A 26,133-nucleotide genomic window follows, 5' to 3' on the forward strand; every position below is an offset into this window, starting at 1 on the left:
AATAGGATATTTTGTGGAATGTATCTTACTATTTTTTTTTTACGATATATTAACTTAAATTTAAATTTGAATAAAAGGTATCAAAAATACTATTTTTGGCGAGAAAGTCAAGTTTTCGGCCTTTGACTTGCTTAATTACTCTTTATATACTGTATAGTGTGTGATATTCCATTGCTTTTATTACCTTCATTCCCCTCCAACTTCCTCGCTGTTACTTTCTGGCTCACTCGTGAGTTCCCACCAAGTCAAAGGCTGAAAATTTGATTTTCTTGCCGGAAATAGTATTTTTGGTATCTTTTAACAAAACTTAAATTTAGGTTCGTATATCTCCGCAAAAAATTTTTAGTGAGATATATCCCACAAAATGCCCTATTACCCTGATAAGTGATATATCCTTGTAAAAAAACTCTTATTTCACGGTGAAGTTCGTGAAAAATTATGATACGTATTACTTTTAATATGACAAAATTACAAGATAATCGGTGCATATATTATTTTCCTGAATATATTAATAGAAATAGATATAGAAAAAACTTATAAACCTTAATTACAGGAGCATTATCATGCCACCTAAAGTAGTAAACAAAACAAATGTTGAACGGATACATTAGTAGTTGGGTCCTAATGATACCTCGAGTTATGTAATAATGGACAATGAAGTGTTGTCTAAGGTTGATATCTTATCATAGGTAGAAGTTATAGTTTAATAGTTGAATGATAACTTGTAAAGTGAAGAGATAATAGTTTGGTTTTTGAGAATATTGTATTATTGTATGGTCAAATTTCAAAAATAGTAAATTCTAACTAGTTTTGGGGTTGAATTACTATCATTCTCCTAAATATATCAATGAACAAGAAATTTCAAATAAGCATAATTTTTTGTATAAATACTACCTTTAGATGAAAAGTGATCATTGATGACTATTAATTAACAATTTATTAATTAAGGGCACATAGTGATGGTTATACCTTTATGGACTGTTTTGTTAATTGTCATAAATAGTAGTAATAGTAATACAATTATAATATAGTTGTTTCATTTCTTTCATCCAATGTCAAAATTATAAAAAATAAAAATAGAAATCATCCTAAAATAATCCAAACTCCGATTATTGAGGACAAGATTAATTCACCATTAAGATAAGTCAATGACCAATATGTAATCAAAAGTATAACTTTTTTTTTGACAGGAAAAAAAATAATTTCATTCATAAGGGATAGCCAAACGGCACTTACAATCAATTCCTGAAAAATCGAAAATTCCAACATAGGTATATAACACCTTAGAACTAGATACATCGCAGATTTGATAAAAAATAGCCTTAATAAAAAACTTCATCTGAAGCTAATGGATAGTCGTTTGGGTGAAAATACTTCCGTGGTATTCTAGATCCTTACAGAGAATAATGATTGTTTGATCTTCCTTCTTCATTAGACGAACAAAAAAAAAGAAATGGAACATCCTAAAATAAATACCATCTTAATGATGGGATATACTTATTGGAAGCAATTAAAAAAGTTTTTGGGGCTTACCACCGATACGAACACCAGTGGAAGCCCCTACAAAGATTCACAATTGAGACCAAGAAGAAAAGTGATGAAAAAACAAAAAGAAAGAACTTCAAAAAAAGAAGAAAACCTAGCGACGGGGGTAGGAAAAAACCCTCCCAAGGAGAAACCCTTGAGAGAAAAAATCCTCTCAAGGAGAAACCCTAGAGGGAACTTACTATAATCAAATGTATAACTTATACGTTAAGTCTAATGGTGATTCTCAGGCGACCATGTAAAATCTAACCAAGATAATCTAATGATTCACAATGATTTTAAACTCACTTCGCTAGACTCCCTTCGTCATATTTAAATATGCGCCAAAGTCGAAACTAAAATCTCAACCTGTGGTCTTTTTCAAGAGAACAACTTCAAAAAACAGAGTTACTAATTACTACATATGCAAAGACCAAAAATTAGCCTAAAGGCATGCAGTCTAAATTCTTGAAATGTACGAAGACTATCTAACATAATTTCTTGCAAAAGAAGTTGGTCCTGGGAGTACAACCAGCTCCTACTAAATTAAGTTCAACCATTCAACATCATCCAACTCTTATTTGGTATACCTGAAAAAACAAGTAATCTAGTTAATGTGTCAGTTTGCAATAACCTAAGGACGTCGATTATTATCCGTCATCGGATTTTCCCAACATCACGTAGGAGCAGATGACTTAATGCCAGCGCTGCATCATCAACTTGTATGCCTCTCTACATGGTCTTTCATCTTAGATGGACTACTTATGATCTCCAGAAACAGAAGCTTCTTTGTCGTTCACTGTTGATTTTCGTTTTCAGGTGGGACATCAGCAGGTTTTTCGTTTGCAGCAGGTTTATCATTTGCAGCAGGCTTGTCGTTTGCAGCAGTGGTGTCGTTTGCTCCTCCAACAGCTTCAGGTTCAGAATTGCTTGTCACATTTTGCTGTTCATCTTTACTTTCTACAGCAGCGTTATGGCTCTCATCTCCGACAGATATATGTGCTCCTTGACTCACAGAACTCAGGTTATGTATCCCGAATCCTGCTGCTGGGACAGGTAATGATCCGGGTGCTTGGAATTGAGCAAGCAAATATGGAATCAACTGGGTTATAAGAGTCTGAGCATCATGGATACCATGTTGATGGAGAAGCTGAGCCAAAGCAGCCTGGGCAGCTTGAGGATCTTGCAGGTTTTGTTGACTGAGCATCATTGATGCAAGGGCTTGAGCATCGGGGGGATGCCCCAGTTGATTGGCCTGTGGAATGATCGTCGTCGGTGGAAGATTAGAGATAGTAGGATATAAAGCTTGAATTCCATCTCCAAATGCCTCTTTGTGGCCTTCGAAACGCTTCACGTTTGAGAGGTGCTTTTTACCTGCTATATGGCTTTCGAAAACGACTTGAGACTCACATTTAACATTGCACAGTTCGCATATTAAAGGAACCACCTGTTTAGGTTTTGGAGGCTCCATGAGTCTTCTTGACCCGTCAAAGGCTCTCATCCACTTCCCGCCACGGCCCCCTCCTCTTATTTTCCGCTTAAAACCACCCCTACCACCAAAATGGTCCTTTCTAACTGACTCCTGAGATGGTAGTGCCACTGAAGCTTCGGGTTTATTAGCTGTCTCCTTTTCTACTGTGGCTTCAACTTTACTCTCCAGAGCTGCAGGGTCAAGGGTAACATTGTTGTTTGTGTTGGATCCTTCAGCAATTTGGGGAGGAAAAGTTTCAGAATTAGGCTGAGACCCAGACATTGCTGGATTCTGTATTGCAAATTGTCTGCTCAAATTCTGCAACTCCCCATGAACCTTCACGTTCCGCAGATGTCGCTTTCCATTCTTATGCTGCTCAAGGACTTCAAGAGTTGTACAATCAACTCTGCAAAGTTCACACCATGCCATACGAGGTGGTGGCTTGCTTGGTGCTGCTTGGCCCTCCACGGAAGACGATTGCACACCACCAGAGACAGAAGCAGCGGCAGATGATCTTGTACTCTGAGACTTACCACGGCCACCCCCTCTCCCTCTACCATGACGACCAAAAGTGCCACGTCCCCTCACAGACCGACCAGCTTGGTTGCCTCCAGCCTGTTATGCAGAATGATCAGGTTGCACGACAGTGATCAGTAAGGGAAAGATCATACATAATGAGCTTTGATAAATGGATCAGTACATTAATAAATCATTTTCCATGCTTTTCAAATAGTATCAACATCTAAAACTAACATGTTAGCTTATCAAGCAAATAAATCTACATCGGACCAGCAGAGATCCTGTGCATAACAGATCCACTGCTAAAGCAAGAGGCAGAACAACAAACATTTAGCTAGGAATATCTAGATCTAGTAAAGACAATGACAAGCCAAATTAACTAATGACTTTAAAGAAACATTTATTTTGACAAACCATCCATAAAGACAAACTTTGTTCTGCCTCAGCAGAGTCACAATGGATGATTGCTAGTGCAGGTTTTGTTACTATCCTGAACAGTAAATAATATCAGAAGCTACTTTAGACATGAAAAAAAAGAACAAAAAGAAAGTCACAGTTCAAAAGTTCCAAAAACTTCAAGTGATATAGAAGAATTTATTACCTTCAAACCATCAACAGTTTCTTGAGAACTAAAGTCAATTTTCAACTTAATGTATGAGTGAGAAAGATAATACAACCAGCACCAGAGACAAGTCAACTTCAGGTTTGAGCAACCAATCTTCCCACAAGAAACTGACTCCTAGCAAATCCAATCGGCTGATGACTACAGTAATCTGGACTGAGATTATTTAAGCCAGATGGGGTCAGCTCCAGGTCAAACAACAGAAAAAATCAAAAGAATTTGTTTTGTATCAGGCAGGGATCCAAGTGCATATTTGACAAGTGAAGATTCTGCACCCAGAGCCAAACCCAATATGGACGTATGTTCAAGACCTGTCTGGACAAAAGGCAGACCTCCTAAAACCAGTTCTTTGGGGGTGAGCAATGCCCATCATCCAGGTGGTCATTAAGGTTGACCACTCCTACACTAACAATGGAAGGTTAGATGCAGAAGCACTCATGTAGAAGAGAATGTGATATGTGAAACACCAGCTAGGTTGAGGGTTAAAAAAAACCACAAAGATGCCTGGTCTTTGGAAGTTGAACAGCTGGAGTTGCTTTCCCAAGAAAATGTACAACAATAAATTGAACTCCAGATAGTTGCACTCCCAAACGACAGATCAAGCAGCTTACTCAGTTAACAACTACATTCAACCATATAGATGTTTTCACATAGCATAAGTCTCCTCTAAAGAGAGAAAGTAGGATATCCTTAACTTCAAGATTGATTGATACCTTCAAAATTGTACGATTTATACTGAAGGTGTATGTTTTTATACTGAAGCAGGTATCAACATTATGGTATCAAGAACCGCAAAACCTTCACAAACTATAAAACTATACCGTCTTCAATGGCAACTGCATGTAGAACGGAAAGACCAAGTCTTTTGCATTACCTCGAATCTTTTTCCACCTGTCTACAAAAATCAGACAGCTCCAGCAAATCACTCCACTAGCAATTCTGTGAAGACTCAACTTAATAAGCCCAGCATGCGATCATGCTCACCTAAGTTGACAAGGAGAGAACGAACCAAAAAAAATTCCTCCAGATAAACCTCCCCCCAGAATCTATATTTTGTTGTAGAAAAGTACATAATAATGAAAAAAGAAAATTGTTACAAGAGATACTTCTTTGTCTTTCACTGTAAGGCACACTCTTGAACTGTATCTTTCGGGCCATACAGTGAAGTAGCAGAAAAAGTAGGAGAAGGTTCTTCAATTTTGACAAATGTAAGCTACATTTGAAAGGTACGGATAAGCTCTGGAAGACTAAAAGAGGAGAAAGCATAATGGCCCAAAAAAACTCTATAGTGACCAAGGACTATTTGGTCTACTACAGTGTTACCTAGTTCGCGAAGCCCCCACAAACTGCGACCAATATAAGGCGAATTTGTACACGCAAGTGGTATAATGTGGGGCGGATTTAACAAAAGTAGGTAGTGAAATAGTGAATTGTGTTCCCAATACCTATTCTCATACCGCGAATTAGATAACACTGGTCCAAGCATTCATGAAGCGTCTTCTGTCTCGCATTGACATCTATAATGGTATCAAGCAGTCCAGTGGTCCTTCAGAGTTTTATGAGCCACTTTCCCAAAATTTACTTCTTCATATTCCCGAGTCAAATGAAAGATAAAATAAAATTCGTTATTAGTGAGCCCTACTTACTAATGTATTGATGTCAAAACATTTCCAATCCTGCATTAGCCTGTGAGGCTGTGACTAAGAATTCTGCAAGGAAAGAAGCAGCATATAAGTAAGTACAGGAACCAAAATCTGGATAACTCCATCCCTTTCCTACCATGCTTGCAACTTCTAATTATTCTGCTGGCCTGTACAGAGAATTTGCCAGCTATTCATGATAACCAATCCACTTGCATTGGCCACCAAAAGAACATAGAAGAAGCAAGTTCCTGGAAAGCAAAATAGCACTATAGAGTTGCTTGACACCAGCTTGTAATGGCTGTAAAATGAAACTTTTAGAGATATGTACAAGCCAAATCCAAGCAACTCATCCCTCAGCACACACTTAATGCTTTTGGTTCATACGGCTTCAATCATGAAGGAAGCCAATTGGGCATAGAAAACAACTCTGTGGAGGAGTTGGGGAATAGCTTAAATCATGAAGGAAGCCAATTGGGCATAGAAAACAACTCTGTGGAGGAGTGGGGGAATAGCTTAAATCTTAATATATATAAGTTCTATGACCACAACAAATTTCAGAATAACTAGCTGATCACCATGCAACCTCATTTAGTTAGCTTCAGCAATGTCCAATTTACTATGATCAAACTTGTTTATACTGCTTCCCTCTGCTCAGCCATCTATAACACATGCAATCATCACTTCTATTATTCGTTCAGTTCTTACAACCTCAAGCTAACCATGTCTAACAGAAACTGTATCCCAAGGCAAAAAAGGAATACTTGTAAGCTATTTATTGATATGTATCCCAAGACAAAAATTGGAGCACAAGTTTGCCAGGTAAGTTGTTCTATTTATGTCATAGCTTAAAATGATTGAAAGACAATGACATCAATAATCTCTCTCCACAGAACTTTTAAGTATTCTTTTCGACCATAACTCAAATTTCACTCTATCTAGAAAACAGTCATCTATTTTGAGATTGAGAGAGTAACAGTCTTTCTAGCTCAGGTTACTTAAGAAACAGATAGATATCCAATTAGAGCTAGCAAAAGATTACGTCAAGAAAATTTATCCGACCTCAAAAGAATAGAGATTGAGCGTACTTTTATGACCTGGATTTTGAGGGCAAAATGCTAAATTATCTGGATGTATACACCGAAAAATTAGCATGTCAAAATCAATCAAGTTTGGGCTTAAAAGCTGAGTCACAAGGCCTTGATTAGTTTTCTAAAAGTCAAAATGAGAAGGTAGGGAGTATCCTCAGATAGAATATAGACATTGTACGCTCATCTGGAGTAAATTCAGGCTTCTTTATGCATTTTTTTTACCCATGTTACCTCATCAGTGAAATGCATTACAATAATCACATCAAAATATCCTACAGATTCTTTTGTAGGTATAATATCCTGCACAATAATCTACACTCTATACGAAACATAAGCCACTAAACTTAGCTTCCTTTCCATAATTCCCTCCTAAAGTCTCTTTTAGATGTATCAAACTTTAATAAATGACTACATTGAAAATATGCGTAAGGATCTCATTAGTGTTAGACATTGATTAACAAATGCTTGCAATGAAAAATTATATTTTGTTCAAATTACTGGCATATTTTTAAAATAATTTAGTTAAAGTCAACTCAAAAGAAGGTATTACTTATAAATCAACAAGGTATAATAGCACCAAGCTAATTGGTAAACCCTTAGGCCGAAGACAATACACAAATAGCACTATTTTAGAATGCTCCCAAAAAGTAGGCACAATTTAGATGTCCTCAATCAACAACCCCTTACGTCTCTACGAGAAAGCACCTATAATTACTTCCTCTAAAAATGTGACCTTAATCATGTTTCTCTAACTCTAGCTCAATATGCCTTTTACATAGTTTCGACTTTGGCACTATGCTAGCAAGAGTTACTTCCCTACATTCTCATAAGGGAAGAAAGCTTCTTGATTCTAAATTTATAATCCTATGTCATCTGTGAATGAAGGAAAGCTCGCGGAAAGTTGCTGGCTGTAAATTAGGAGCTCGCTTTAGGCAGCATTATAACCATTCTATATCTTCCAGGCATTACCCTAATCCAATTAACAAGAGTATACCATTCTTTAACTTCTAATTTTCCTCTTCCAAACCTGCATTTTCAATTAGCTCCTCTCATCCACAATTCCACCCCAAGAACCCCCCCATTCCTTCACAAAAAACATCTCAAGGAGGCAAATGCACTCATTTCAACAAACCAAAATAAATCAATACATACAAAAAATCAAAATTCCCACAAGAAACTAACAACAAATAGATACAAAACACAATCATAAAACCCGAACACGAACACAAACACAAACACCAAAAACAAAGACACAATCCAAATTCCGAATGCGAAACGAAAATTCGACAAAGAAACCATACCGAATAAAACCCTTGATGAGGAGGTTGAGACGCCATAACCCCATGTGGGTAATACAAATTCTGGGGATTCTGAAGATGGGTTTGTTGAGAATCAACAGAAATCGGAACCCCAGGTGGGTGAATTGAATTAGGATCATTTTGAACCTGGGTTTGATAAGAAGATGCATAATCTTGATAATAATAAGATGAATAATCTTGTTGTTGTTGTTGAGGTTGATTATAATGAGCAGAAGTATGTGGATAACCATAATAAGCTTGAGTAGATTGATCATATGCTTGAATCTGGGTAGGATCATATGATGATTGAGATGTTAAGGTATCATTTTGAGTTTGATATTGATAATGGTATGCTTGTTGTTGTTGTTGTTGTTGTTGATGTTGAGATTCCATGGTATGTTGCTAACTCAGAAAAAAAAAAAAAAAAACAGGTTGTCCTACAAATTGATGAATTTATGTGATGAAGAATGTTGTTTTGATTTTAGGGTTTTGATTTGTGGTTTTTAATCCCCAAAAAAATTGGGGTTGCGCAGGAGAAAAACTGAGAGACTGTGAAGAACTTGGACAACTATAAGTGGATGTAAATTTCCCTTAAAAAAAAAAAAGTGGATGTAAATTAAGCAAAAGTGCCATTTATTTTTTTTCTTTTTATAAATAAAAGAGGAAAAGGAAAAAAGTGTCATTTGTCTAATTCCACATACTCTTTCCCTACTCCATTTCAGCATTTTTGTGTTTTTTTTTTTTTCTTACTTTAGTTCATGAAAAATTTGGTGAAGAGTTATTAAATGGTAAAATGAAAAAAAAAAAATCTGAATTCAAAGGGTTGTTCCTAAAGGACCCAATGAATTTCTGATTGGACTTGGGGGATTTTTTTTGATTGATTCTTTGTGATATTTTACATCCTTACATTTTTAATACACAAATTATTAGAATAGGCCGTCTAATTTTATTTAAGACTGAATTTTTCTAGCAAGTCCATCGCATTTCACTCTAACCAACACTATTTTAGTCATATCTTCTCTTCTCCTTTCTTTGTTTTCTTGATTGTCGAACTAAAACAGACAATTTCAAAAAAAAATAACTTACGGATTAAACTCAAATGGATTAAACTAGTCAGTGAATGGGTTAAAGAATGTCATTAATGAATAGATTAAATTGGTCACGAAATAGATAAAACTGGTCGCTAAATAGATTAAACTAGTCACTTTATTAACAAAGGTGGCATGTTCCCTTTTAATATTGAGTTTGGACCGTGTCTAATTTTAAATTAAAAGTAGGCGGTCTCTTACAAGACCAACTGTTTTTATAAGGTCACTTTGATATTTATTGCCTTTTTGTAAAAAAAGGTTGTAAAATTCTAACTTCTTGAATGGTTTTGTTTTGTATTGGTACCTCTTGTAAGATTTTTATATTGATAAATTTTCCAAAATGATGGCATAATAATATGAATTTAATTTATGAAATTATTGCGACAATTTTCCCCCCAACTTGTGGTTTTAGCCTCAGGATATTTCATTGAGTTTTAGGTAAGACACAGTGTGATTTGAAAAAGTAGTAATATACAACCTATTTTTAAAAAAATTATAAAACATAAAGTGATTTAGTAAAAAAGTAACCATTGATAAATTTGTGTTCTTCTATATTTGACCTAGTCTATTATATTAAATTTTAAAAGCGTCCTAAAAGAGTAACAAAGTCGTCTATATCACCTTCAAGATTTAGATATTTGAAATTGCTTTTAATTTTAAATAACATCCAAAATGCCACTTTAATTATTCTTAATTATGAAATTTCTAAATATTGAAGGCCTTTAAAAGAATAAAAAACTTAACAAGGAAGAGAAATCAGAGGTTTTGGTGACAAAAGAATTAATGTCAGTTTTTTTTTATGTAGGAAAATTTGCCTGGAATAATCCCACCTTTGACCGATCTTCCAAAAATAATCTCACCTTTGGATTATTCTAGAATAATCTCACCTTTACTTACTAAATTGAGTTTTTGGTCCCAAGAAAATAGTGACCGGTAATAACAGGTTACCAGCCCCTTTCCCTGTTGCCCCACCCCCACTCCTAGCAGCCCCCACCCTAACTCCCTGCTGCCCCACCCCCTCCCCTCCCCCCTGTTGCAGCCCCCTTCCCCCTCCCATCCCCCCGTCGCAGCCCCCCTCCCCTTCCCCTGTCGCAGCTCCCCTCTCATTCGCACCATTTCACCACCATCATCTCACCATTCGTACCATTATCTCCAACATTCGGACCACCATCTCCACCATTCGCACTACCTTGAAATCCGCAAAGAGGAGAGAGAGAAAGAGGAGAGAGACAGGAGAAAGAGAGAAGCGGCGACGGGGAGAAAGATGGGGTGGGGGCCTGGTTGCTGGGGAGGGGACTGGTGGCTGGTGCGTGGTCTGGTAGCTGGGGCGGGGTATAGGAGGGAAAACTTACCGGTTTGCCAAGTTGTAGGTTCTTGGACCAAAAACTCAATTTAGTAAGCAAAGGTAGGATTATTCCACAATAATCCAAAGGTGGGATTATTTTTGGAAGATCAGCCAAAGGTGGGGTTATTCCAGGCAAATTTCCTTTTATTTATTGGGTCCACTTTTGTATTTACTTGTATTCTTTTTGTTTAGTTGCAAATTGATCGATACAATTTGACCATGTGGACTATGCATATAACCTATTTTGACCTTATTTTTCGACTAATGAATAAAGACAAATGTTATTGTGTAAGATATTGTTGAATCTACCACTGGTTACATGTTATATTTTCAAAATATCAACCTTTTATAACTTTTGCTAATAGAAAATTAATAATATGACTAAGTTATACACATATGTGATAGTCAAACTATATCGATTAATATGAAAAAGGGCAAATTTTATTTACACAAACCAAACATGTCCGCAGTTTCTTGCAGTCAGAGATTTTCCCCTTAGAGCACTCCCAATGGTGATCAAACCCATCACCAAAATCAGAAATTTCGGGTTGAACAAAAAAAACATGCATCCCATTGGTGATATAAAACCTATCACCAAATGACAAAACATATCATTGCTCACCATGTGAAAAAACTCATCACCATGTGAACCGTGTAAATTGAAGACAAAAGGAGCATTGTCACACACAGCTAGCCAGTGGCAAGCTGCCACGTGGCTGCTGCTGTGTTTTTTTGGGAAATTTCGTGGAAATTTCCACGGAATTTCCCAGAAAATTCCTATTTCAAATAAAAAAAAAACCAAAATTCATATTTTTTTCCCCTCTATAAAATGATACCCATATTGATATATTTCAGAACAAAAAAAAAACACTTCTCCTCCTCACCTTTCTCTCTCTAAAACTATTTATACATCATTTTTCTCTATAATTTTTTACCTTCTCCTCCTCACCTAAAAAGAGAAAAAAATTGATAATAATAATTGATTTTTTGTAATTAATTATTATTTTACTAATAACCCAATAATGATAATTAATTTTTGATAATTAATTATTATAATTTTAAGTAATCATAAGATGATTCATTTTTTATTTTTAATATGTAAATTATATTATTAATTGAAGTAGGAAAGAGAAATAGGAGAGAGAAAGTTGAGGTGGGGTAGTGAAAAGTAGGAGAGATAAAGTGGACTTTGATGGTTTTTTTTGTTCATGAGTGGAGTGGAGGTGATATATTTGATCATGAAATGATCAAAACATGAGTAAGTAGGAAAATTTGGTGATCAAACCCATCACCATTGGGAACGCTCTTATTGTTAAATTGACATAGATTATTTTGAAAAAGTGGTAAGTAGTAACTGGTAAGTCTGATAACCAAGATGGGCATGGAGGGGAAATGATCGGTGGTAGATGGCTTTATAGATTCGTACTGTGAAATATAAATGAGCTTTCATGGAGTCCTAATTTGCAACTGTTCATAAGTTTACATGAAAACGAATCATACATAAAGACAATATTTATGTTAAACTCATTTAGCAAACAACTTTCACAAAATCATTCAACTTTTATCTACTATGCATAGAAAGACTAAATCACACTCCAAATATCATCCAGAAAACCAGTCCGTAGTTGATACCACGAAAAGATGAGTAATGCACTGTAATATCAAAATAAACTTCAATATAATTAGTACAAACATTAAATTTCATGTCCAAATTTCACTTTAACGAGCTATTTACATCTGGATACTTCAAGACTTCTCAAGCAAGAGAGAGAGATGAGGGACTAAAAATGAATGTAAAGTATACAATTTATCATTACCTCAAAGTTACAACATTCCTGAATTATACAAAACAAAACCTTGTTACAAATACTCTTCTGAGAACTGTTCAGCAAGGAGATGTCATTTCAGTACTAGTATGCGTATGATGTAACAAAATGGGAATACCCGTAAGATACTAACAACGATATCTTTATGGAGTATGCAATTTCTCGATCAGTGGAAATTTTCCCCGCGAATGCATCAGAGAGAGGCTTTAATTAGAACTTCTCACCCATCTTTCTCAAGGAAATCTTTTCCTAATAAATCAACAAATTCATCTGTACAACGACGCCAAAATACCCTTTCCTCCCGAACTCCAAAGATCTTGAAAGGCTGTAAAAAACTACAAGATCTGAATGACCTGTTTCTAAAACCCATAACTTCTCTGAAGTTAGTTATATCACTGTCCCTCCAACCTGAATCTGGTTCATACCATCTTGCTCGCCACATTCACCAAGTTCAAGAAAGGGTATAACCGCCATATTTTACATTTGAAATTGACAGGATTTGGACTCCCATCATTTTCAAGCTCTTGAAGGTTCTGCCAGCGGTGGATCTAGTAAATGGTGCACATTAAGTAGATACGGGAAAACCTGGTGCCTCCCCGGGAGGTCTTGGTTCACTCATGCTAGAGTGATTTGAAATATCAAGACTTCCGCCCCACGATAGTGTTCGCCTTGAATTTGGAGGTAATGGGCCATTGCCAATTACCATACTTCCCATCCCTTTGTCCATGCTTGGATGTCGGTGGATTGTAGAGAGTGGTGTAAGCATTTGAGGAGGTGAAAATGAATGGTGGCCATTAGACATAGTATCTTGATCCACACCAACAGTTTGTTGTGTGTTTTGGGTACTCTGAGTTTCTAATCCTCCAGTAACTGGGGTTGGGACAAAAAACTTGGTATTACTGGCAGCTCTCATAGTTGGGACTGAAGGCGATGGTGATTGGAATGAGTTTGCTGGAGTTCCTCCACCCTTGTTGAATGTATCCACATACCTAAATCATTCACAACTTTTAATCAACTTCCAAAACAGTCATAAGCAATCACAAGCTTTGTTGAACAATTTAGCAAAAAGAAGATTAGAGAGAATTTAAGAAATTAACGAGTTAGGAAAGTGACGAGAAGCTTTAACCACTTGTTTCAAGATAACAAAAAGGAATTTAGAAGAAAAATTGGTGCTCACGAAACATAGAATAGTAAACAAGAAAGCACAAGAATGAAAAAAAGAACATTCAAAAGTGAAACATTAAGCACATATAATTCATCTTATTTCAGGTACCATGTATGACAAGAGTCCCTTGGCTCAATGTCATTATTGTGTGGTGCTCTTTTTGGTAAAAGGAAGTAACTTGGTTGAAGTTTGTGTAGAAAGTGGCATGAAATTTCTCACATGGAAGTCCAAGGTAATGCATCTAATATACATACTCCCTTTGTGCACAAATAACATTTACACTTTGATTTGGCATGGAGATTAAGAATAGTTGTAAACCTAAATATTAATATAAAAAAGAGAGGAAAAGTAGGAGAAATGAGAAAAATATTTTCTTTCAGGGATGGTGAGAACAGCAGAAAATAGAAGTGTGAAGTTTATTCTGGAACATCTCAATATGCAACTTTCGCCAATACTATCCTCTTAGTTTACTTCCTGACACCAAATAATTTGATTATAAGGGTTGCTACATGGAGAGAGATTTCAAGCCTAAGGGCTACGAGGCATTTCAGCCGGCCTTGTTTCAGTTCCTAGCTACTTGTGCCTGCATCATCCCACTAACATTAGCTGGCCTACTGTAATTCTATTTAAACAAAGAGGTATACCTCGCACGAACACCCATTCGGCCACGAGCTGAAAAATGGTTTGAACCAGATGGAATGGGTGGTAATTCAGCACCCTTTCCATTAAAATTTGTGTGTTTGTACTGAGGTTCCCCATTTGCATGAATCATAGCATTAACAGATTCATCTTCTTTGTTATGATCTAGAGTTCCATTCATGAAAGCTGTAGTTGTTGGAGGTGGAGCCAAGGTCATTTGCTGAGCTTGAGGCTCAATACCTTCTTCAACCCAACGCTTTAGATTTTCATCATAATAAAACTTGTTCTTCTCTCCCAGCTTGGCCTGTAGTAGGAGCAGGGTAGAATACAGATCAGAATAGAAAAAAACAATCTACACAAAAGTCTGAACCTAAAAAAACGTTCATTCTGACTTGCCTGACAATCTGGGCGAGATCTTAGCACCAAGCCAACAGTCTTTTGGAAGATTTGTGAGCCAATTCGACCAAAACGTGAGGAACTACCTGAGAGCGATGAATTATCACGTGGACTCGATGAACTTGATTTTGGTGATACATCCTAGCAAACCAAAAGAGATATTAGAAAACATAATAATCACAATTGAAGACATGGCATGACATACTTCTTTCTACAGTAGAAATGTTGTAGTCTTCTATGGAACACAGGAATTTGTTTTAAGGTAGGTAAGATGAAGGGCCCTATCGAGACAAAACCTCTAGCAAGTTAGCCCGGCCCGGGTTGGCAGGATAGACAACTTGAGGTTGGAAGGTACAACTACAATCCTCACCACTAGACCAAGGCACCAAGCTAGCTTGGGGAGGAACTTGGTGAGGAGCACGGAAAGCTTCGCTTTACACAGCTATACTGATAAAATTCTATTTGTGTCATATACAGTTACCCTAAAGACTAGACTGGTCATCCCCACTGACCCCATACCCACCAGCAAGGCAGCAACTGACTGGAGAAATATTTCCACCCTGACCCTGATAACAACAGTATAAACTAGCAATCTTATTCCATTTTTGAGGTGTGCTTAAGAAAGTTCGTCCATAAAAGCATATTTTTCCATTGTTTCAAGGATATACGCCTGAAGCCCTGAATTTAAATCAGTCCTTTCTTTATCAACAAGATGCAGTATCAAGGTGTGGTCTTGCAGAAATTGAAAGTGCAACCTAGAAAAGCTACCCACAGAAACAGATAAATAATTTCTAAACACTTAACAACTTGTCAAGTTGCCGGTAAGAAATGGTGGTAATGAATAATGATAATGAATTCATAAATAGATTTTGCAAATATAGTCTAATTTCAATCCCATTGTGATGGGAATCATCTCTAAACATGTGTGTTTTCTTCATAAATTTCCATCACCACTTAATACCATCTTTATGTGGTGATAAATAGTATGGAAATATATGAAAGAAAAAGAAACGTATTTGTGGATGGCCAAGCATTACCATAGACATTGGGATGAGACTTTCTTCATATATTTACATATAGCCATACCATCATAAGTTACTCCCTATCTACGAGGCATAAGTACTTTTCTTATAACTAATATCCATTTGAAGATTAAAAAGTTCCATCCATCCCTGAACAGCTTTCATATTTGGGTTCGGCTCAAATACTAAAGTAGTTTGTTAAATGATTGAAGATAAATTTTTTTGGTAATGGATACTAGATAGATCAACTGATAAAGAAGATAAAAATGTAAGAGAAGCTGTTATTATAGAAAGAAAAAAAAAAGGGTTGACGCTGTGGAGATAAAAGGAAAAGTTAACGTAATACAAAAGTGTGAAGCTAATTTTGATTCAGCAATCAAAAAGAGCATGTAAAAATTATTAAAGACAGTCTAGGAAAGAAATAAAGAAAAATAAGTTTTGAAATGAAGATCTTCGTGAGACCTAGTGAGAGAAAAAATGTAAATAGATAGTTTTCAAAACAGTTCCCTGGTTGCCACATAGGTTACAGAAACTGGAAGCTTAATATGAATGTTTTCGAACTATTCAACATAAAAATGGTAGCTTATGGGTGGATTCAGGCTAATGAAAGCAGGAATATTCCTTCAGTTACAGGGTCTCATGATTCTTAAGACACTATTTTATTCAATTCTAAGGCCCGATCTGAAAAAACAAAGATGGATCTCAATCTTATCAATCACGTGAGAAATAAAAGCATACAAGTTTTAACCGGCAGCTATGGAGAATAAGTGGACAAGAACCTCAGTTTAGCACAGAGATAATCATAATCTACCTTTCTGGGCGTTCTACCGAAGTCAGGCTCTGACATGCTTCGATTGTGCATTGATTTGTGATTGCTGTCTTCAGCAGATGCAGATCTCATTAATGACGACATGGCCATAGTGGACTGACTAGTAGACACCCGTGGCCCCCTTGACTGATGATCATGCTCACTGTGTTGGCCATCATTGTGTGATGTTGAAGGTGTAGGTGGCGGCAAGCCGCCAACAACGCGATGAGCAGTATTATCAAAGAAGTTGAGCAATTTACCCACCAGTTTTGCTCGACCAAAATTGGTCGCATATCCACCCTGCAAATGGAGCAATTATTACCATTTCAAGAGTATTGCAAAGTACTAACTCTGTTTCTTAATACTTGCAACACATTCCTTCTTGGGATGTTTCATAATATCGGCAAAATTTCTCTCTTCAGCAAACCCTTATACAAAGAAAGCTTTATTCTATCACTTAAGCACATGGGTCATCGTTCACTCTCTTTCCTACTTGGTTCATGTGTCATTTAGCAATCTTGCAAGTATTAAGAAACGGAGGAAGTACAAGATATTAGGAAACCATACCTGCTGATGGATTTTTATGCGCTCTTCAAGAGAAGATACCATATGCCGCCATGCATCAACTTCTGGTGATCTACCAGTTTTCAAAGACTTCGAAACTGCTTGACAGTATCTGAATAAATGGTTAAATGTTATTTACACTGTAAAAATCTGGCAGTATCAAAGAGTAACTTATTCTGCTATTTTAATCAAAAACTTATTTAACAATCTCAGGCATTCTAACCCTAAGGCATAAAAAACATCTTTCCATCCTCTCAATGTCTTTTCTGTTCCTATTAACTCAGAAAACTGCAAGTTGACAAGCTGACCTCATTTAATCAAAGATTGTGCAGGGAGCACTTGCAAACAGCTAGTTCTATAGAAAGAACTAAACTAGCCATCTTACCTCAAGTAGTGTTTATGTCATTTTATGTAGATAACAGAAAGCATAATTTTATCTTGGGATATGATCTTTTTTTTAGGCCACTAGCTACATCTTAATTATATTCTCTATGCTCTAATAGCTCAGGGTTGCTTTAAATAGAACGAATAGCAGAGGTTATATTACACATAAGAGCTGGAGGAATAGGTCAAAGCATATGCCTTGCTCTTAGTATAAGAAAGCTAATTAAATAAAAACCCCAAAGGAACAGCTTTTGAAAAAGAAAAAACCATAACACGACAATAAGAGGGGGAATAGTAATAGGCTAATAGCGACATTAAACCAAAGGTAAAGAATTAAATAGGATGATAATAGATAGATACATACATATATATATATATATATATATATATATATATATATATTATTGAAAATGAGAAGAAAAAAAATGCAAACATTAGAAATTTCAAAACAAACAAAACATAGGAAAGCAATAGTGGAAATAATAACGGCTAATGGTAATGATAATATGTTTTATCCTCTGTCCCAAAATAAATGCTATATAAGTTGTCAGAAACCACCTTTACAATATTTGATTCCCTCCATCCCCAAACGTGTAAATCAGTGAATGAAGTATATAAGAGAAGGTGCTTGAATTGTGAGAGAAAGAGGGTTCATGTAATAAGAAGAAAAAATTAGTAAGTGAAAGTGTTGCCTGATTTCACATTAGAAAGGAATTTTCTTTTAGCTGTGTCAGGAAACAAGATCTGGGACAGGCCAAAAAGGAATACAGGAATTCCGTAGAGACAGTGCAAGTATCTTTTTTCAAAAAACAGCATATTTAAAAAATGAATCAAGAGCATAATTTTGAGGAAGACAAAGTACTCTGGGTCATAAGTAAATCTCAGGCCAGCAGCATGCCAATAGCCAAAAAAGTAAACAGATAAAGACACTTCTAAGTAAAAAAGGAATAGGGTTAAACTGTAAGCAGTACTTACTTCAGAGAATCTGATAGCTTGCCAACTTCGGCCAACATGCAAGCATATATAAGCTTGTATGGCTGGAATGGCAGCAATACAAATTGGGAATTTCCAAGCAGCTTTGCATATTCATATAATTCTGTTCTCTGTGATATTAACAAAAAGCCATCTCAGTAACATCTATCTGGAGGGGGGGTTATACGGAGAAGAAATTGAAAGTTTAACCCCCCCCCCCCTCGTCCAGAAATAAACGACATATTGTACTCCACTCCAGTCTCGTTCTAACTACGGCCATCTTGGAATTCGAATCAGAAGGCAATATTAATACAGGAAAGGTGACAACATAACATAGTAGTATAGTACTATCAAACAAACATATATAATTTGGCTTTTCCGTGTCAATGACTTCGAAATCCTTCAATCCTCTAAGATGCCTTTCATCTCATGTTAGTTTCTTATTTGTTCAAATACATATATCTGAAGCGTCGTCCCACGGACATCTTATTCACAAAATCCTAATCAAGATTATTTCCTTCTCTTTATAATTCTGTCAGAAACAGAATGAAGATATAACTTCACACGAATTTTAGCTATTAAAGAGTAACACATACCTGAATCGCCTGAGGACTGGCATAAGTTCTTGGATATTTCAGATGATCTGAACCGGCAAGACAAAGTCTTGAGCTCTCTGAATACGACTCAATGTTAGCTTCAGAAACCAAGTAACAGATATGAGCTGCCATAACCTACATGACAAGAATTTGTTGCAGGAGTGTCAAAGGCATACTCAACCCACCAATCAAGTATAAAAGACATACCAGTAAGCAAACTAAATTCCTTCAGCTAAGCACGAGTAGACAAGCAGAAATTAACAAATGTAGCACGAAGTTTTAATCTTCGCTGATCATCAGCAGGTTAATATACAATACTCAAATATGAAAAACGATATTGTGGTCTGCACCATACCTCACCCCTCTCCCTCCAGAGGCAATCTCCAAGGTGAGTAATTACAAGCTCATCACCTTTCGTCCTGTTAGCACTTATTATAGCCAGATTCTCTTCCCATTCATCTAACATAAAACCAGGCCCAACCTGTAGTACAAGCAACATACCAGCATTAGAAGAGAAAAAATGATAGGAGGCAGAAAGATATAATAAAACCAGATATACCAAGTTCACATAATGGCACCAATTCTGCAGAAATCCTCAATAAGAATCTAGAACACAAGCACTTTGAAGGCAAAAGCCAACAATACAAGTAAATTACAGTTTTTAGATTCCAAGAACATAGATACGTGATTAACTTTAGCAAAAGAATAAGAATAGTACCCAAGAAGACTGTGAATCATTTTCTCCATTTTGTGAGTTACTTGAGATGGAATTGGAAAATACTTCAGCAGGCTGTCCAGCAATTAAAAGACACAAAGTCCTCAGAGGAGATCCGGCAGCCAGCTGATGAAGAGCCATTTGCTTCACAGTTTCACCATAAAACTGTGGGTGTCATATAGACCAAAAGTCAGGTTGATAATAACAATCATTCATCAAAAAATTTCAAACAAATTAATATCAATTCTTTCAGAACAAGTAATTGACAAAAGTAAGAAGTTTCATTCTTAAGAACCTGTTCACCAAGCAAACTGGCAATAACAATAGCTGGTCCCCATAAATGACCCTTTTGTGCACATTGAAGAGCCTCCATCCTTCTACCAGTACCAAGAAGCGTTTGAACCTCTTCAGCCGTTGCCTGAAGATAAACTTATTAGCTGACATGCCACACTGGTAGTCGCTACATAAAAACGGACAACCTCAAAGAGAGATGACATGCCTGTATTTGTCCCTCCGACGGCATGTTCTGCAAGCAATGGGAGGCGGCATTGAATTGTGTAGCACTCCCTTTTGCAGATGAAAAGAGCTTTGCCAATGCTGACTCTGGGCTGTCATGTTCCTAGTAAAAAAACAACTCATAAATTCAAGATACATAAAAATTGAGATGACAAGTCAACAACATTCTTGGACCCCTATGATTCATAAGCCTCCAATGATATGAACCACCTGTCAACTGTAAACACGAGTTTAGATGCTTCTATGTATATAAACTCATGTATCCATCTTATGCCAAATGTTCATGCATGGTTATTTAAGTACATCAGTACATGCAGCCATACATACAAGTGTTCATATCATATGCTTTAGATCTAAGCTGTGTCAATAAAGTCATCATGCCTTGCAACTGCAAATACATCCAAGTATACTAGTTCCCATATAATTAACTGATGCTTTCTGGGGCAGGGAGTGGTGGAACAAAGCAACACAGCCAGATTAGTCATTTCTCATTCCAGATAAGAGGGGAGGGGGGAGCTCCCCATTCAAGGAAAAAAGAAACAGCACGTGGAGTAAAATAATTGCTGGTCGAGAAGGTTGTTCTCAAACATTTTTCTTAAACATGATGCTCCCCCCCCCCCCCATATTCCACTCATTTTAATATCAGAACAGGATTTGTTGTAAACAAGAACCCTGTACTAAACTAATGGCATTGCCTGGGTTATATAATATATCAACTATAAAGCACCCATACCAAAGACCTCAAACTGCACCACTTTCACGGAAGGCTCAGGGAAAATCAGACCACCAAAAGGTCAATGTAAAATAGGTGTCACATATACAATAAGAGATCTTCCTTGACAAATATGGTTGTACTCCTTTCTGATTAATAGTTGAGTAACAGCAGGTGAGCAGCAAAAAAAAAACTTGAATGGACCATGACCAGGAAACCATATGATATAGTCAGTTTCATTTGTATATAGTCAGTTTTCGTATGATATAGTCAATTTTTTGTATGATACAATCACCTTTTCATATAGTCAGTTTTTGTATGATATACTCAATATCTTATATAGTCAGTTTTCGTATGATATAGTCGGATTTTTTCTAATCTAGTCAGCTTTTGTATGATAAAGTCAGTTTGGGTGCACGGTAAATCACTGTTAAACTGGTCAACCCAAGACATCGACTTCTCAAATCTATTTGTATGATAAAGTGGATGTAATGACTTCGACTTCTCAAATCTCCCTTTAATGCAAGCAGATGCTATTTAAGATACCGCAAGGTAGTAGGTATTTTGACATGTCAACGAAGAAACAATAGTCAGACAAATCCTAATGGTATAATGCTTCTATGAGCTCTTATTTTTATGCTTCTAAGTTCTACCTATTTGTTTAGTTTGGCAAGAATTTTTGGTCTGCACTTTGCTATAAATATTATATCCTTGCAGTTAGGTTTGAACGTACACAATATTGGAAGCAGAATACATATACAAGAGTATGTTATTCGACAAGGTAAGGCAGCAGAACTTTCATGACACACTCTCCATTCTCAAGCAAGAGTAAGTCGAAGCCGTGAAGCTTGATATATGTTGGGAAAAAGTGAAAATACGATTTTAGAAAAAAAAAATATACCTTTGCACCAGGATCTGCCCCAAAAGCAGATCGTAACTTTCCATAATATTGGCATGCTATTTTCAACAGAGAGAGAAGCATTTTTAAGGCTTCGCCCTCCCTGTAGTCTGCATCTTGACTGTCACAATTCGCAATGCTGTCATCAATCCATTTGTTCAACTCTTTGCTTCCCACATTGCCTGAAACCAGCGGGCCTGAAAATGATTGCTGACATAGAGTACGAATATATTCACAATCACCAAATCCTACATCTGAACTATCATTCTTCAGCATGGCAACTTCCATCACATTATGAATACTGATCACACCTCCTGCTGAATCCTTCACATCAAATGTAAATAACCTTAAGGCCCTTGATGAGCAAAAGAGAGAAAGAAGGAAGCAAAATCTCAATAGGAAGCATATTTGACCCTGTCAACTTTTTTCCATTTTCAAATCACCGACAATTTTACAATTTCCTTATCTAGTACAGTAAAATCAATATTAGATTCATTGAAACTGTGAAGACCTCACCTGGCTTGCATATGCAGGTTGAGTGAGTAAACTACTATGATCCTTCATTACTATGAGCTTTCCACCAAATCCAAAAGAGACGAGAGCATGTGAAGGTCGTCCATCTGATGATCTCCCTCCACCCAATGAATAGAATTCTCTGCTATTTTGATGAGGTTCCGGAGTAAAATTGTGAATTTTTGGACCATTAAAGCCAGCAGCAGAGAACTGCTGGTCAAATTTGTTATGCTGATTGTTATGCTGCAGAGGAATTTCAGCAGAAGCAAAGTTTTGAAAGCCAGTGTCACCAGCACCAAAGTCTTGAAATCTGTTGCATCCGTTACTGCTATCAAAACCATGTCTTGGTTGTTCATATGAGAACGATTTATCATATGATGCAGCACCGGTTCCATGTTCCGAAGGGTAACTAACAGCACCACTCAATATAGGTCCACTACCATACTGTGTATTTTCAGCTGAACTAAAAGCCTTGTTCGTACCATGTTGTGCCATATTTGAAGCAACTCTGCCAGGATCTCTCCAATTCACCGGCTGGTCTAATTGGGCAGAATAATTATTAACTTGTCCACCTTGACCATAGATCAAATTTTGTTCAGGGTAGTAATTAACAGCACTAGCACTCCCATAGACTGATTGTTGGTTTTGGTTGAAGCTAGATGACTGGTGGATCGATGAATTATAGGAGTCTAATGATCTCCATTCTAGTGCAATTGTGTCATAGTACCAACCAGGATACTGTGGATCAAACACCATGTTTGCAGGATACTCAGTGTTCCCGTACGTGGCCTGATTCCAATAAGCTAAGGAACCTGCTGAACTTTCCTCGGTCATACTTCCACTCACGGATTGAGCTGTGTGCTGGAGATGATAAAGATTGGATGTCGCATTGGCATCAGCTCCATCGCCTGTTGACTGAACTATGCCATTACTTTCGTCAATGTTATTTACAATCGCACCAGTACCGTCCACCTGATACCACTGCCCAGTATTTGGGTCATATTTCCAACCTGGATATAGGTTCTCCCAGTATTGAACACTACTTTGGTCTTGCATCTCACTACTATATTCCATAGATGAAGCATGCTGAATATCTTCTCCATCTTTCCCAAAATTATATGAACTTGAACAGGTAGCTTGATTAGATGAAACACCATCCAAAGTGCCTGATGCACCCATAAAACTATCAGCTACTTCACCGAAAGGATCAGCTGAACTATCTCCTATTTGATTAAAGAAATCCTCATCTGGAGCCTCTTGTATACCACTATTAAATGCACCCCCCTGCACTTCTGTACCCCCCTGCACTTCTGTACTACCTACACTAGAAGTTGTACCATCGCCACAAATCTTTAAATCAGATTCATTTTTCTCCTCCACTACATGATCACCACACTCCCCATCCACAGCTTCCCCAAGCCCCGAAACACCAGCACCACCACCAGCACCACCCACAACACCAATCTCTTCTACCTTATCATCATCGACATTACACGAAACAACATCACTAATGCCACCCTTTTCACTATGATCCCCTTCAACTCTATCTACATTATCTACACCATCTAACTCGGTGCTAACTTCATCGATACTCAAATTCGCAAATGATTGCTCATCATTACTCCCAGCATTATTCAACAAACTAGGTTCAAATCCACCACCATCAAGCTCACCATCCACTAAATTATCAAAAAAATCCTCATCCGTCTGATCCTCCATTGGCAATGGAGGTAGCACCATTGATCAAAAATCTCAAATAACAAACCCGAAAATGCCTAATTTCAAAAAAAAAAATCAAATTTATCACACTACCTTATTTTTTCTAATTACAACATGAAATTAAGCTACATTTATCATAAACTTCAAGCACAGCATCTGAAACACAATAGTAATCACAAAATTAACTCGGAAACCTTGTAATTTCACACAAACACGAGATCTAGGGTTTCCAACTATAGATTTGAGAAATATGCGAATTGAAAAAGGAATATATGCAATCAAATGAAAATTAATCAACAAATGTGGAATGATTAACAAAATGTAGGGAGCAACATATGATGAAATTTAAGAAATAGTAGCTCACCAGATGAAAATTGAAGATCTGGAAAATGGAGAGAAAGGAAGAAAGAAGGAAAGAAAGAAAGAGGGAAAAGACAAAGAGTGCATGAATTTGGCACCAGCCAGCCGACAGATCACCGCACCCACCAGAAAAGCCAGGCCAATTAACTCATTTTCTCTTTCTTTTTTTTTTATAAAAAAAATTATTATAAATCAGTAACTTATCGTATTACTCCAAGAACTTTATGGAATTTATTTTATTTTATTTTATTTACAAAGGAAAGAAACAACGGGGATGGATTCCAACTCCCAAGATTTCGACCACTTAGAACATCCTTGCGGATGATTATGGTAAAAGGATGAACATCAAACCAATAAGTAAGATTAGTCGTCGTATGACCGCGATGAGCCATTCAATTCGCAGCAGCATTAGCCTCTCTATAAGTAGAGATGGCCGCTAATGTGGGCTAGTCCGTCGACCCTAGTGGGCCGGTCTAAGATTTCACAGTCCATGACCGGACCGTGAAATTCACGATTTAGGTGGACTGGTCCATGGGCTGAAAAATTTTAGCCCACACCGGTCTGTTACCGTTTTGCGGTTCTGGAAGTTGTTTTGGCGGTTCGTGGGCCTAGCGGGTCGGCATGAGGATTTTTTTTCGAAGTTATATAATCATTTATTATTGTTACATAAAACCTTTAATATTAATTAAAATACATACAATTATTAATATTAATGAATAATTTCATTATTTTTGAATTTGATTGAATTATAATATGTGTAATTTGATTAAAATATACACAATTTGGTTAAATAATTACTTGGGTTGGGCTGGACCACTTTCATGGACCAGCCTGGGCGGTTTTAGTAGCGGGTTTTCGTGGGCTGGACTCAAAAATCTGGCCCACGATCCACCCACCACTTTCACGGTTCAAGTTGGGCTGGACTGGGCTTTTCGCGAGCTCAGCCCACATGCTGGATTGGCCCGTACTATTGGTCATCTCGACCTAAAAGCATGATGAATCTGGACCTCCTCAAACTGCTTTACATCTTCACATGCATCTAAGATGAGAGAGTTAATAATCCAAGGAATCTTCCAAATATATTTAATAGATTGGATAACAACCAAATTGTCACCCTCACTAATAAGATTTCTAATTCCTAAAGAAATGACCCGTCTAATACCTTCTCTTAGGCCCCTAACTTCAGCCACAAGAACAAAACTGATGAATCTAAAGCACCAGCACCACATAACAAAAATTTCCCTTATGAGTCACGAATGACAAATCCGAATGAGGCTTGATCATTAGGAAGTTTTGAACCATCAAAATTAACTTTATAATAATTGGTAGGAGGAGGGCACCTACTAACTTTATGGAATATAACTCTCCACAATAGATAAAATAGGGAGTATATATATAGTTAGTTGACAATATATAACCACTCGACAACATTGATATGAATATACTCTCTAAAATAATAGTGTCGTATATATTTTAGCAATCTAGAAAATAACCACGGGGCGTATATTTTCAACTATAACTAAAAGAATATAGGAAGAAGAGGATTTGAGAACATAGATCATACAGAGAGAATGAAGATAGTCAGATACAAATATTTGAAAACTGATTATTTTATTCATTTTTTATTAATTAATTACAGGTTGCTAAAACTATCCTAAAACATTAAATGAAAGATAACTATCTTCACCTTAGTCTTTATAATCAATTAGATATTTATAAAATTTCGCCGT

The 26,133-nt window shown here is 36.7% G+C and overlaps 2 protein-coding genes across 4 annotated transcripts; both read right to left on the reverse strand.

The window, feature by feature from the left end:
- Positions 1-1,874: 1,874 nt before the first annotated feature.
- Positions 1,875-8,759, reverse strand: LOC104905345 (uncharacterized). The gene is made up of 2 exons (XM_010693858.4): positions 8,169-8,759; positions 1,875-3,610 (listed from the first exon to the last, which is right to left on the reverse strand). The coding sequence occupies exons 1-2, from the start codon at positions 8,556-8,558 to the stop codon at positions 2,321-2,323; spliced, it is 1,680 nt and encodes a 559-aa protein (XP_010692160.2). The 5' UTR covers positions 8,559-8,759; the 3' UTR covers positions 1,875-2,320.
- A 3,498-nt stretch (positions 8,760-12,257) lies between these two features.
- On the reverse strand, positions 12,258-24,555 carry LOC104905344 (protein transport protein SEC16B homolog). Of its 3 annotated transcripts, none has more exons than XM_010693857.4 (14): positions 24,408-24,555; positions 22,328-24,099; positions 21,815-22,135; positions 20,185-20,304; positions 19,981-20,103; positions 19,689-19,850; positions 19,326-19,451; positions 18,971-19,105; positions 18,378-18,505; positions 17,022-17,130; positions 16,458-16,754; positions 14,625-14,765; positions 14,234-14,532; positions 12,258-13,413 (listed from the first exon to the last, which is right to left on the reverse strand). In XM_010693857.4, the coding sequence occupies exons 2-14, from the start codon at positions 24,062-24,064 to the stop codon at positions 12,990-12,992; spliced, it is 4,122 nt and encodes a 1,373-aa protein (XP_010692159.2). In that variant the 5' UTR covers positions 24,065-24,099; positions 24,408-24,555; the 3' UTR covers positions 12,258-12,989. The 3 variants fall into 3 exon arrangements, with proteins under 3 accessions (XP_010692159.2, XP_048496474.1, XP_010692158.2); XM_048640517.1 differs by having other exon boundaries at positions 22,328-24,199; positions 24,408-24,545; XM_010693856.4 differs by having other exon boundaries at positions 22,328-24,530.
- Positions 24,556-26,133: the final 1,578 nt, after the last annotated feature.

This window comes from Beta vulgaris, chromosome 1, assembly GCF_026745355.1.
Source record: "Beta vulgaris subsp. vulgaris cultivar EL10 chromosome 1, EL10.2, whole genome shotgun sequence".
Classification (NCBI taxonomy): domain Eukaryota; kingdom Viridiplantae; phylum Streptophyta; class Magnoliopsida; order Caryophyllales; family Amaranthaceae; genus Beta; species Beta vulgaris.

Bases quoted from the DNA above. Each gene is read 5' to 3' on its own strand.
- LOC104905345 (XM_010693858.4), bottom strand. From the start codon at position 8,558: ATGGAATCTCAACATCAACAACAACAACAACAACAACAAGCATACCAT. The intron at 3,611-8,168 runs GTATGGTTTCTT...TCTGCATAACAG, and splicing joins CTCATCAAGGGTTTTATTCG to GCTGGAGGCAACCAAGCTGG.
- LOC104905344 (XM_010693857.4), bottom strand. From the start codon at position 24,064: ATGGTGCTACCTCCATTGCCAATGGAGGATCAGACGGATGAGGATTTT. The intron at 19,106-19,325 runs GTATGGTGCAGA...CTTGTCATGTAG, and splicing joins TCTGGAGGGAGAGGGGTGAG to GTTATGGCAGCTCATATCTG. The intron at 17,131-18,377 runs GTAAGTACTGCT...CCATTTATTCAG, and splicing joins AAGCTATCAGATTCTCTGAA to ATACTGTCAAGCAGTTTCGA.